This window comes from Conger conger, chromosome 18, assembly GCF_963514075.1.
Source record: "Conger conger chromosome 18, fConCon1.1, whole genome shotgun sequence".
Taxonomy (NCBI): domain Eukaryota; kingdom Metazoa; phylum Chordata; class Actinopteri; order Anguilliformes; family Congridae; genus Conger; species Conger conger.
The window spans coordinates 29493086-29506078 of NC_083777.1; the positions used below are offsets into that span (position 1 = coordinate 29493086).

General features: G+C 47.8%; 1 protein-coding gene across 1 annotated transcript in view; it reads right to left on the reverse strand.

Annotated features, from left to right (window-relative positions):
• Nucleotides 1-650: 650 nt before the first annotated feature.
• Nucleotides 651-12993, reverse strand: part of disc1 (DISC1 scaffold protein) — a 36518-nt gene continuing 24175 nt past the window's right edge. Inside the window, exons 10-15 of the mRNA XM_061227598.1 lie at nucleotides 12885-12957; nucleotides 9811-9870; nucleotides 8200-8425; nucleotides 6080-6118; nucleotides 3931-4058; nucleotides 651-1702 (exon numbers count right to left, since the gene is read on the reverse strand). Coding sequence (XP_061083582.1) covers nucleotides 1528-1702; nucleotides 3931-4058; nucleotides 6080-6118; nucleotides 8200-8425; nucleotides 9811-9870; nucleotides 12885-12957 — 701 coding nt within the window. The 3' untranslated portion in view covers nucleotides 651-1527. The remainder of the gene's footprint in view (nucleotides 1703-3930; nucleotides 4059-6079; nucleotides 6119-8199; nucleotides 8426-9810; nucleotides 9871-12884; nucleotides 12958-12993) is intronic.

Below are 12993 nucleotides of genomic sequence, written 5' to 3' on the forward strand. Positions count from 1 at the left end.
CAGCCTTTCGCCATTGGTGTGAGTGTGTATGTGTGTGAATGGGTGATTGAGAAGCAGTAATTGCAAAGCACTTTGAAAAAAAAAAAAAGAAGCAAGATAAATGCAGTCCATTCACCTGAAAAACGGATTGAACCTCAAGCTTTGTTTGGGATGTACTGTATTTAGTAAGAATAAGAGCAAATGAATAAATATGAAATAAAATGCAAATGATTACAAACATAAATGCAGTAAGAGCCAGCAGTTAGGATAAAGGTATGGCAGTCGCAGCAGCAGCACACAAACTGAGTGAGCGGTTTATCCGGCAGAGCTGCAGCCCTACCTTCATTAAAACACAAAGTGCCTGGATTACATGCACACAGTGAAACAGAACAGCAGTGGAAAATAATAAAATTATCTGAGCTGAGTGGCTTTCTTCTTCTTCAGGCAGGTACACAAACATACCTGCGCAAAACCCCTTAACGGGGCCCAGTGGGCCTGCCCCCGGGACCATGGACCAATCACGGCCCAGAACAGGGCTCACCGTAACCCCTCCCATACCCACAATGGGTGCCATGGTAACCACTTGGCATCTCAGTAGGAGATGACTGGGGAATCGTTGGAGGATAAAGTGTCATATCAGCTTAAAAAAAATCTGCACCATCACACATAAATAACAAGAAAAAGTGATATAAAATTTTATGTTGCATGTAATGCAACTGTCATATATAAACTTCTTTTAAAAAAAGCAAAAACAAAAACAACAAATGCTACATTGTACATGCTCAAAAAAGTAACATTGTCCCTGCAAGGAATGCATAATTTTGCATCATAAAAGAACAGGTTCACACAAAATAGTTAAGCAGAGAAACGTTAGGTTCCTGGAGAGCGTAGGGGTCAGTGTATGGATGAACAATATCTGTTATTGTTATTTCAGTATGAGTAAATCGGCAAGAACTTGAGAGCCTAATTATTCTGAGCACTCCACAAGCTCACAGGGGCGGGGCTAGTCTGGTCAAGTCCTTCCCCATTGGCCAGTTTCCTCTGTTGAGTGGTTAGACTTCCTGTCTTGAGTGGATGTGTTTCCTGTGAGTGTTTAGACTTCCTGTGTTGTGTGGATGCATTTCTTGCTTTGTACGGACATGCTTCCTGCTTTGAGTGGAAGTTTCTTTTCCTGTATTGTGCGTTTCTAAATCAAACTCATCGCAAAAACTGTACCTTTTATCTATGGAATGCATCAAGTGTTGACATAGTTTCCTAACAGATGGTGAATGGATGCACCTTTTGCTCAGGTGTAACCATGCAGAAAAACTGAAGGTGAATTCTGGGAGAGCGAGTTCCCCCAATGAGAGACGGGGTTCCCCACTGTGTATGGAGGAGCCCCAGCGGGTGAGTGTTCTGTGGCTTCATGGGGCTGGTCTGGGACTGTCTGCAGGTGAGGAGCACAGAGAAAGCCCTTCCCCTGTCCGTCCGTTTTCTGTCGGTTCAGGGCAGGAAAAGGAAACTGGCTCAGTTCCCGTGGGCCGTGGAGGGCAGGTGATTCGGCGAGCGTTAAATTGTCCAGCTGTCGCTGAAGTAGTGGTCCTCGTCTTCCTCACCCCCCCTTTCCTCCATGTCGTCATCCTCCTCCTCTTCCTCCTCCTCCTCCTCCTCCTCCTCCTCCTCCAGGTGTCTCTGCATGGCCTGCAGCGAGGCCTTCACCTCCTGGACCTCCTCCTGGAGAGTCTGTGCTGGAGGAGTCAAGGACGCCTTCGTTTTCTTACGTGACTCAACCGTGACTCAACCGTGACTCAACCACGCTTAAACCACAGTCTCACGACCTTCGCAAACCCTGCACTGCAGAGGCTCGCGGGTAAAACGGTAAGAATAGTCTGTCCTTGCTGGGACAAAAGGCTCCGCACTCTGTGACTCTACCCTCTTTGTGTGATTGGCTGACATTATTTTTCCGTCTGCACTACCTTTGGATAGTTTCTGTGTCTTTAGACCAGTGGTCTCCAACCCTGGTCCTGGAGAGCTACTGGGTCTGCTGGTTTTCGTTCTTACCCTGCAATTAACTGTAATCAACTGCTCTAATTTAATTAATTAACTCACCTCACCTGGTTACCTGGGTCTCAACAGGTGCTGATTTTAAGGTGAAAACAAAAACCAGCAGACCCAGTAGCTCTCCAGGACCAGGGTTGGAGACCCCTGCTTTAGACAGAGTGGGCGGATATTCCACTTAAGTCTTAGTCTCACAAATGTAAGAATTAATTTGCATTAACAGCTTCATCGTTTTCATTCCAATATTGCAATGAGCTAATCTGATGGATTTGTTAATGGTCAACTACTTGTATGTTTATCATACAGTTCATTAACATATAAATATGTAACTAATAGTAGTTCACAAATACATTGCCTAATGAAAAGTTGATGTACAAATGCATTAAGCATGAAATGAATGAATGTTAACAACTCCATTAGTTAATGTAAATTCATGTACCTTGAAAAAAAAAAAATCCTCCCATCTTCACTACAGTATATAGAGCGGACTCGATGCCAAATAAACCATTCAGGATAAATTATTCACAATCGTCTGCTGAGAGACACAGATACTCTAATCAAAGGAGGCTGTTTAACCTGCTCGGAGATTGTATGGGTATCCAGATTAAGTGGCTCATCAAAGGGCGTGTGTTTCTCAGCAGATGGTCTGCCGGCTCGTTAACTCTGCTCATTAATTATTAATCTGCGGCTTTCAGCTCACTCCCCTTCCCCTCCTGCATAATGGAGTAGGGACCGCGCTTCCTCCGCGAGAGGAAATGAAACCTGTGTCCTTTCAGCCGATCCAATTAGCAGCCGGACTGTCGGAGCCCCCGCGAGTGTGTGCGCGACACCCGAAACCCGGCCCCGGAGCGGCCTTGTGCCTGCGACCGAATCGCCACGGTGACGCTCTACGGCAGCGCTGCTCGACTCCACGTCCTGCGGGCCGCGGGGTCTGCAGGCGTTCGCTCCGACCGTGCCCCCGCACCGCCCCATTTCCCTAATTGGCTCATCTGAGGCAAGCAGGTGAAATAATTGGTGAAATCAGGTGGTGTGGTGCATGGGAGGAGCGAAGAACCTGCAGACACTGCGGCCGGGAGGACTTGGAGCACTGATATACTGTATATTTCTTTATGTATAGCGATAGGTTCTATGTTGCGTGTAATGGAGCGTATGTTATGTGTTGGGTGTAAGGTAAGGATATGGGCTAGCGTATGTTATGTGTTCACAGTAAGATAAGGATATGGGCTAGTGTATGTTATGTGTTGGGTGTAAGGTAAGGATATGGGCTAGCGTATGTTATATGTTGACAGTAAGATAAGGATATGGGCTAGCGTATGTTAAATGTTGACAGTAAGATAAGGATATGGGCTAGCGTATGTTATGTGTTGGGTGTAAGGTAAGGATATGGGCTAGCATATGTTAAATGTTGACGGTAAGATAAGGATATGTGTAGCGTATGTTGTGTTCACAGTAAGATAAGGATATGGGCTAGCGTATGTTATATGTTGACAGTAAGATAAGGATATGGGCTAGCGTATGTTAAGTGTTGACTGTAAGGTAACGATATGGGCTAGCGTATGTTAAGTGTTGACAGTAAGATAAGGATATGGGCTAGCGTATGTTAAGTGTTGACTGTAAGGTAACGATATGGGCTAGCGTATGTTAAGTGTTGACTGTAAGGTAACGATATGGGCTAGCGTATGTTAAGTGTTGACTGCAAGGTAACGATATGGGCTAGCGTATGTTAAGTGTTGACTGTAAGGTAACGATATGGGCTAGCGTATGTTAAGTGTTGACTGTAAGGTAACGATATGGGCTAGCGTATGTTAAGTGTTGACTGTAAGGTAACGATATGGGCTAGCGTATGTTAAGTGTTGACAGTAAGATAAGGATATGTGCTAGCGTATGTTAAATGTTGACAGTAAGATAAGGATATGGGCCAGCGCAGGGTCTCGATCCAAAATGGCCGCCTGCAGCTGCTCCTCCAGAGTCTCCAGCCTGCGGCCAATCAGCTCGCAGCGCTCCATGACCTCAGTGACCTCTGTAGCCACGTCACATGGGTCCTGAACAGGAAAAACGACAGTCAGACACCCGGTTGCTAAGCCCCCCCGTCTCCATGCCAACCAAACGTTAAATTACACAAAATATGTTCTTATCAGTTGGTCCACAGTGAGATACAAAATTAAGCAAGCGTTCATTACAGGAGCAGCGGTAACTTACTAAAATAGGATAATTAAAACTCAAGGAATTCTCTTGACATTCACCTCAAATCTCTATTTTTTTCCTCAGTCCAGGTGTTTAGTATTACACTTTTGAGTGCACTCTAATTAAACTACCAGCAAGACTTCTCTCTGTGTACAGGAGGAGGTGGGTGAGGGGCGCTGTCCTTGTTTTTCACCTGCACAATGATTTCACACACACACACACACACACACACACACAGCCCAGAAACACTCATCTGACTCAGTCCTTTACCAAAATAAAATGTTTTTCCGGAAGGTTGGGACACTGTCTGGCTGTAGAATTCAAATAATCTAGATTGTATTTTTGTATCTGCTACAAAATATAATGCTGACAAATAATCCGACAAAATGTAGCACTCTCAGTATCACACTCGCGTGTGACCGCTAAAGCAGAAAAGCAGTGTTTTGTTTTATTTTATTTTAAGTATTAGAGTACTTCTACTTCAAAGCTGACAATAACATTCCAAGATTGAATCCGTTAGCTCAAGGTCTTTTCAACAGTGTGGTCTATTCGAGACAAGAGTAGAAACGTTGTTGGCCTTCTGTAAAAGAAGGAGATTTTGCAGACTTGTTACACGATGGCAAAATGGAGGAGTATCCTTCAGACATCCTGAAGATGATAACGGACCATAATGGGGGGTGGGAGGGGGGTTATTCATATACAAACGAACACCATGCGCGTTCCTGTGGCCATGGGGGTGGGGACTGACCTAAACATTACAATCCTTCAAACGTTTACCCCCACAGTCAGGGTTTCAGTCGAACTGCTTGCCCTAAAAAGCGACTTATTTAAAAAAAAACGATAAACAAAAAACAAAACAAAAAACTCATTTGTGGTGTAAGAAAGTTGGGATGATATGTACAATGTAAATCGGCGAGGGAGCAGGTATTTCGTATACTTTCATCGTATTCTTCCTTGAATAACCAAACGCAAGACTGCGGAGGTATAATAACGCTGCCCTCAGACGCAGACCCGGTCCCCAGACACGGTCCACACGAGCCCCGCTCCCCAGCAGCGACTCCGATTACAGGGCAGAGACACACCAATCTGCCCCCCAGCGCGCTCCACGCTGGAGCAGGCCTTCCACCGCAGAAATGAAAACAGGAGGAATTACAGACATCAGAGAGCGCGCGAGGAAATTAATCAACGGGGGTTTAGACAGGGTGCCGGCGCCATGGAAACCGTGAAAGAACTGGTCGAGCTGTTAGTATTTGGGGTTTTATTTGTGCTGCCAAAGTGCAGCCAATTTAGCCTGAAAACCCTCCTGCGCTAATGGAACCTCTGGACCCCAGAACAAAGAGGGGCAGATACCCGTCTGCACTAATTGTCCCTCTTTGCCCCAAAAGAGAGTGGGGCATATCCCCTGCTGGACTCATTACCCCTCTGTAGTCCAGGAAGGGGGGGGGGGGGGCAAGAGAATATTGGCAAATCATTTCACAATAGTCATGGAATCCTGCAGGATGAATTCCTAACTCCTACACAGTCCAAGCACGTCTTTGGTTAAGCGAATAATTATTACAAAAATATAAGTATATATAAAAGGGATACCACAAATGTATCCTCATACATATATAATGACTGAAATATTTATACATACATAATGACTGAAATATGACCCATGAAAATATGCTCCAGCACAAGAGGTATGTGGATATGGGGCTACTAATTACCCACTATTGGGCAGAATTGCCAGAGGATCATGGGAAGTCCTGACTACACCCAGCCATTGACTCTTAATGGCTTCCAGGCATACTGTGAGTGGCAGCAGCTTCATTAGCAGATAAGCTTAATGAGCAAATCCAGTATAACCAAGACAAGATGGAGAGATACCCCGCCTTACCTGACTGTCTTCCATGCAGAAGAGGAACTCTTCTAATTTCTGTCAAAACAAAATGGAAAAAACATCATTAAACCGTGAAAAACTTACAATCATCAACCTTGTTTATTATTTAGTGCAAAGCTATTTTTTGTAAACACCACGCATTGCAAACAATAGTGCAATTATTATACCGAGAAGAAAATTAAGGTTGTTTAATTTGAGCTCTGCATTCCAGCCGGACTGAGTAAAGTTGTTTCTTATGCACTAATGTGCATCTTATGTAAATAATTACTACCTGTTGGCTATCACATCGTTTACAGCTATAGGCAAAAACACATTATGCATTAACAGAAATAAATTAGTGTTATTTGCGATTATTCTTTAATTACAATATTGTGGAACACATTTTCCAGTCAAATGTCTGAATATTTTAAAGGCTTAGTTTGGAGAGATTTTCACAGTTTGAGCTAGTTTGTACGCATCTCATCTGGCCGATTGTGTAGAATTCTGGAACATTCTCAACCCGAATGAAGGCCTACATAATGTACTGAGTAAGTATGTGTTGCTTTAGCCTTTCTGACTGTCATTTCAGCCTAATAAAGGTTGTTTCTCTTTCAGGAAAAGAATGCCTTGGCTCGGGTTTTATTCTGACATGCGTGTTCAGGGCCTGTAACTGAGGCTGCTGGGTATTTGGGCCTTCGCTCACCTCCATTAGGCAGAAGAAGAAGAAGCTAGATAGAGAAGCCGGTCTTCAGTGAGGCCAGAGAGAGAAGGAGGGAGAGGGAGAAAGAGGGAGAGAGGGGAGAGAGAGAGAGAGAGGGAGAGAGAGAGGGAGGGGGAGAGAGAGGGAGGGGAGAGGGAGGGGAGGGGGAGAGGGAGGGGAGAGGGAGGGGAGGGGGAGAGGGAGGGGAGGGGGAGAGGGAGGGAGGGGGAGAGGGAGGGGAGGGGGAGAGGGAGGGGGAGAGGGAGGGGGAGAGGGAGGGGGAGAGGGAGGGGGAGAGGGAGGGGGAGAGGGAGGGGGAGAGGGAGAGGGAGGGGAGGGGGAGAGGGAGGGGAGGGGAGGGGGAGAGGGAGGGGAGGGGGAGGGGGAGAGGGAGGGGAGGGGGAGAGGGAGGGGGGGAGAGAGGGAGGGGGAGAGAGAGAGAGAGATGGAGGGATGGAGAGAGGTAGGGGGAGAAAGCATGCAGGTTGAAGGCCTGTTACTTGGTGAACAGAGAAGAGCAGTAAAGGTTAGTGCAGTTTATGGAGGTTTAAGGAGACTGACACAATGTCCCCACACAGTCAGTGTCCCCACTGAATAAAACACACACTCTCACACTGCCACTGAAGAACATTTTAAGTGAAAAAGTTAGTGAAAATGAAAAGTGTGCAAAGGAGCTCCTTAGTGGTGCTGGCAGTGACATCTGGGTTTAAGCTCAGCAATCAGGTACTGATGCAAAGTGCGACTGACACAGGAAGCAAAACGCAGAATGACGCGCCCTCCTTCCAGCTGTAACCTCCATTTCACCAATTAATTTTCATTTCAATTAAGATCCGCCTGAGTCATCGGCTCATTAACGGCGCCGGCTCCAAACAGCCGCGTCAGATACATAATGCCAACGGCGCGTTAATAATCATATCTGCACATGCCGCGGAGAGACCGTGAACGCTGCACCACGTGAAAACACGATTAGGAAAATGCGGCGATGATGTAAACCTCATACCACGTGTAAATGTGATTATTCAAACGGTGACTCCGACACAGTACCACGTGTAAATGAGATTATTAAAAGTGTTAAATGCATGTTAATACCGTTAATAAGTATGGTTATGGAGACGGGTGTGAACACCTTACCGCGTGTAAATGAGATTATTAAAGGGGTAAGATGCGTTTTAATACCGTACCGTGTATAAATATGATTATTAAAACAGAGTGCAAACTACTTTCTGTGTGTAAATGTGATTCTTTAAGGTGTGAGACGCGTGTTAATACAGTACCGTATGTAAATATGATTATTAAAAGGGTAAGGTGCGCATTAAGACCGTTAATAAATATTAATATTAAAATGGAGAAGTGTGTGAACACTACTGTGTGCACAGTAAATGAGATTAGAAGGGTAAGATGAACGTTAATGTCCGTTTCAAAATGGAGGCCGCCTCACCTTGGTGAACTCGGAGTGCTGCAGGCCGGTCTCTGAGCACCAGCGCCCCCCGAGGGCGGTCAGCATAGCGCAGTCCTGCTCCTGCTTGGGGCGTGGCTCCGGGCGTGGCTCTGGGGGCGGGGCCTCCTCCTCCCCGCCCGTCCCCCGCCCGCTGGGCGCTCGGAGCAGGAGCTGACACGTCTCCAGGTCCGCCTCCCACACGCGCTCCAGAACAGAGTTACCACAGCTACAGGGAGGGAGAACCAGAACAGAGTTACCACAGCTACAGGGAGGGGAGGAGAACAGAGTTACCACAGCTACAGGGGAACCAGAACCAGAACAGAGTTACCACAGCTACAGGGGAACCAGAACCAGAACAGAGTTACCACAGCTACAGGGAGGGAGAACCAGAACAGAGTTACCACAGCTACAGGGAGGGAGAACCAGAACAGAGTTACCACAGCTACAGGGAGGGAGAACCAGAACAGAGTTACCACAGCTACAGGGGGAACCAGAACAGAGTTACCACAGCTACGAGGGGGAGGAGAACCAGAACAGAGTTACCACAGCTACAGGGGGAGGAGAACCAGAACAGAGTTACCACAGCTACGAGGGGGAGGTTATCCAAAGCGCTGTACAATTGATGCTTCTCATTCACCCATTCACACACACCAATGGCGATTGGCTGCCATGCAAGCCACCAACCAGCTCATCAGGGGCATTTGGGGGTTAGGTGTCTTGCTCAGGGACACTTCGACACACCCAGGCAGGGAATCGAACCGGCAACCCTCCGGACTGCCAGACTGCCAGACAAACGCTCTTACCACCTGAGCCAATGTCGTCGCCCCATAAAAACATTATTCTTATAAAAAATGTAAGAGCTGTCCGGTCCCCTGGGTCTCCAACCACACCCCCGAGGGAAGCGAAGCAGAATGCACGCCCGGCTCGGTCTGCATCTGGACCTCACCTTATTTGTCTTCATATATTTGCATATCTGTATTTGTCTTCGGTGGGTTTGCTGAGGAAGAGTTCAGTGTGCTATGATGACCTCCGTCTCAGACACAGCAGACAGGTTATTTCGGGAGTCCCCTCTCTCACAGACCCGCCGCCCCCCCCCCCCCCCCCCCCCCCTCCTGTCGATGCCTGGCAAACGTGAGCCCCCTGCTCCATTTCAGTCAGAATGTAAGTCTATAAAAAGGCGGAGATAATTGCTTTTTAACACCCCTGGTCTCCACGGAGACTAGCCTTTTTGCTGGTACCCCAACTGTCTGCCCCCCCCCCCCCCCTTTAAAAGCATCACACTGAGGAATGCCCATCACTCTTCTCCTCCAATCAGATTTGAGCAGTATCACTCTAGAAACACCCATCATTCTGCCCCACCAATTGGATTTCAGCAGCATCACACTGGAGATGCAATAATCCTGCTCCTCCAATCAGACTGCAGCGGCATCACACTAGAAACGCCCATCACTCATCGCCTCCAATCAGATCCCAGCAGCGTCTTGCAGGAAGAAATAAATAAAGTGGTTCTGGGGGCCAGGAGCAGGATCCATGGGCTGGACTGCAGGGGGCGCTCTTCCTCACCTGTACATGCTCGGTGGGTCTCAGGTGGGTTTCAGGTGGGTCACTCACCTGTGCAGTTTGTCCTCCAGTAGCTCGATGTACTTCAGCGTATTCTCCTCTGCGTACTCTCTGGAGCACAAAACAAAATGGCCACCGGTCATATAGGGGCTGTGAATGATCAGGGTGGCCTATAGCCGAGTGGCTAAGGTGCTTCACTGGGACCTGGAGGGCTGGTGGTTCTAGCCCCAGTGTTGCCACAATAAAAGCAGTGCAGTTGTGGGTGCCCTTGAGCAAGGCCCTTAACCCTGCATTGCTCCAGGGGGGGATTGGTCTAGACTCAACTGCAAGTCGCTTTGGATAAAAGTGCCAGCTTTATAACATTACATTACATTACATTACGGCATTTGGCAGACGCTCGTATCCAGAACAACGTACAATTGATTAGACTAAGCAGGAGACAATCCTCCCCTGGAGCAATGTGGGGTTAAGGGCCTTACTCAAGGGCCCAACAACTGTGTGGATCTTATTGTGGCTACACCGGGGCTCGAACCACTGACCTTGCGTATCCCAGTCATTTACCTTAATCACTACGCTGCAGGGCGCAGCTGTAACAAACCCAAGTGTCTGTGCATGACCACTGCTGTAACAAACCATCTCAACCTGCAGATTCGGATCAAAACAAGTGGAACGACACAGGACAGAACAGCTTTAGCGCTGGTGGCGGACGGTAGCTTAGCTAGCATGTTCGCGCTGCTAATACGGCTCAAAGCAGGTGCAACACAGTGGGCCCAATACAGCCAAAGCCAGACTGACCAATCGGCATCGCACATTTCCTGCGTTACTCATTATGCAATCCCACAATCCCTAGCTCTGGAGAGCACTCTCGTAACGAGGGACAGAGCCAGGGTGTTCGGTACAGAGACAGAGGCGCTAATTAGAGGTGCTAATTAGCTCATTATGAAACACGAGTTCAGAGCCTGCAGATGATGACACCAGGATTCTTAAAAAATATTTTTTTTTTTTTAGGAATATCATATTTCTGCAATATGGCGAAGGTCAACCATCTAGTTGAGTTTCCCCCACTCTAATTGGCGTGGTTTACTAAGTTTATATCAGAGCTGTTGCTTGGTCTCAACTAAACATTCTCCTCTCATCCCTCCTCACTGTCAAATCCAGAGGAACTTGGCTGAGAGCAGGCCGACTTTTCCTGGGGACTAATTATCCGCAAGCGCACGTGTGATTGACTGGAGCAAGTACAGACTGTGATCGGCGGTTCCGCGGGGAGACTGGAGCTTTCGCAGGGGCAGACGTGGTGTAAATCTCACTCGATGCAACCTCACCAAAATCACACGCACACAGGGCTTGGGCCCACTCAGCAATCCGTCTGCTGTTCTGGGCAGCTTCGCATCTCCGTGACGGATGGAGAAAAAGCACTGAAATGCAGTGAACCAGATTCATAGAAATCAGATTCAGTACTTCAGCGTTTGAGTCTTAAAAGAAAAATGACTTTCAAAGGAGATCCATTTACCCCATCAAATGACACCTCCATAATTCTCAAAATGAAATAAATGGATAATGGATGAAAGGTTAAAATAAGTTTCATGTCTGAGGTTCTGTTCGACAGGAGGCAGAAACACTGGGAGATTGCAAGGCTAAGCTTGATCCGGTGCTAGATGCGATCTAGCTTTTAGGTAAACTAAGCAGTAGCAATACTTTAGCGATAGGTAAAGGCAAGCATTGCTGGGCCGAATTAACTGTTCTCATTCTTATGTTACGTTTAGTTTCGTTGACATTTGAGAACGTTATGTCCATTTAGCAAGTCCTCTGTGCTGTAATCCTCCAACAGGCGAACTCAGTGGGCTTAAAGAACGAAGGCGCTTCATTACAGGATGCCTGGCCTCTGTGCTCCACGCAAACCTGCGGAGGGACGCGGCTTGTAAACGTACAAACTTTCACAAACTGACTGTAGCGGCCTGTAGCGTAGTGGTTAAGGTAAATGACTGGGGACACACAAGGTCGGTGGTTCTAATCCCGGTGTAGCCACAATAAAATCCGCACAGCTGTTGGGCCCCTTGAGCAAGGCCCTTAACCCTGCATTGCTCCAGGGGAGAGGATTATCTCCTGCTTAGTCTAATCAACTGTATGTCGCTCTGGATAAGAGCGTCTGCCAAATGCCAATAATGTAATAAGGTAATTAAAACTGGGAAATTGAGAGCTTATAAAATATTCACAGCCAGCAGATGTGAGAACACAATAGCACAGACTGCTGGAGTACGTGGTGTTTCAGGAGAACTAAGGCAGGAATTACTTATTTTGAAATGGCCGCACTTTGACGATATTTCGAGGAATAGTGATTTGAAGTCTCAAATGAATTTGACACTTTCAATTTGAATTTGAGTGTGTGTGTGTGTATGTGTGTGTTTTTCTGTGTCTGTGTCTGTGTGTGTGTGTGGTGCAGGTTAATGTGCATTGTGGGTACATGTCTACCATGGTAGGGTTATGAATCTGGTGTGGGTGGGCACGTGTTTGGAGGGAATACAGAGACAGAGCAGCGTTCTCCATTTCTCAATACTCTCTAACTTAACTTCACTCTCTCTTTCTTTTCATTTTTTTTTAGGGTCCTGAATTTTTCTGTTTTTGAACCAAGGTCCCAGTAAAGGGTTTTTTTTAACATGAAATCTCTCTCTCTCCCTCTCTCTCTCTCCCTCTCTCTCCCTCTCCTCTCCCCCTGGTCTCTCTCTCCCCTCTCTCCCCCCTCTCTCTCTCTCTCCCTCCCTCTCTGTCCCTCTCTCTCCATCTCTCCCTCTCTCCCCCTCCCTCTCTCTCCCTCTCTCTCTCTTCCTCCCTCCTCTCTCTCTCTCTCCCTCTCTCTCTCTCTCCCTCCCTCCCTCTCTCTCTCCCCTCCCTCTCTCTCTCCCTCTCTCCCCCTCTCTCTCTCCCCCCCCTCTCTCTCTCCCTCCCTCCCTCTCTCTCTCTCTCCCCCCCCTCCCTCTCCCTCTCTCTCCCCCTCTCCCTCTCTCCCTCCGTAGCACAGCGGGGGTGCTCTCTCCCTGACGGTTTCCCCCGCCGCGCCCCCTGTCCTGCCTCCCAGCCGGGCTCATGCATAAAGATGGCGGTGTCGGAGTTAATAAAGGAGGCCCAGCCGGAGACTCATGGCGGCCGCCACCGCTGGAGGTCCATTCAGCCGCCGTCTGAAGTCCGGCCCAGAATTAGCCTCTGAAACCCGGGCCGCGGAGGGGGGGGAACTGTGGC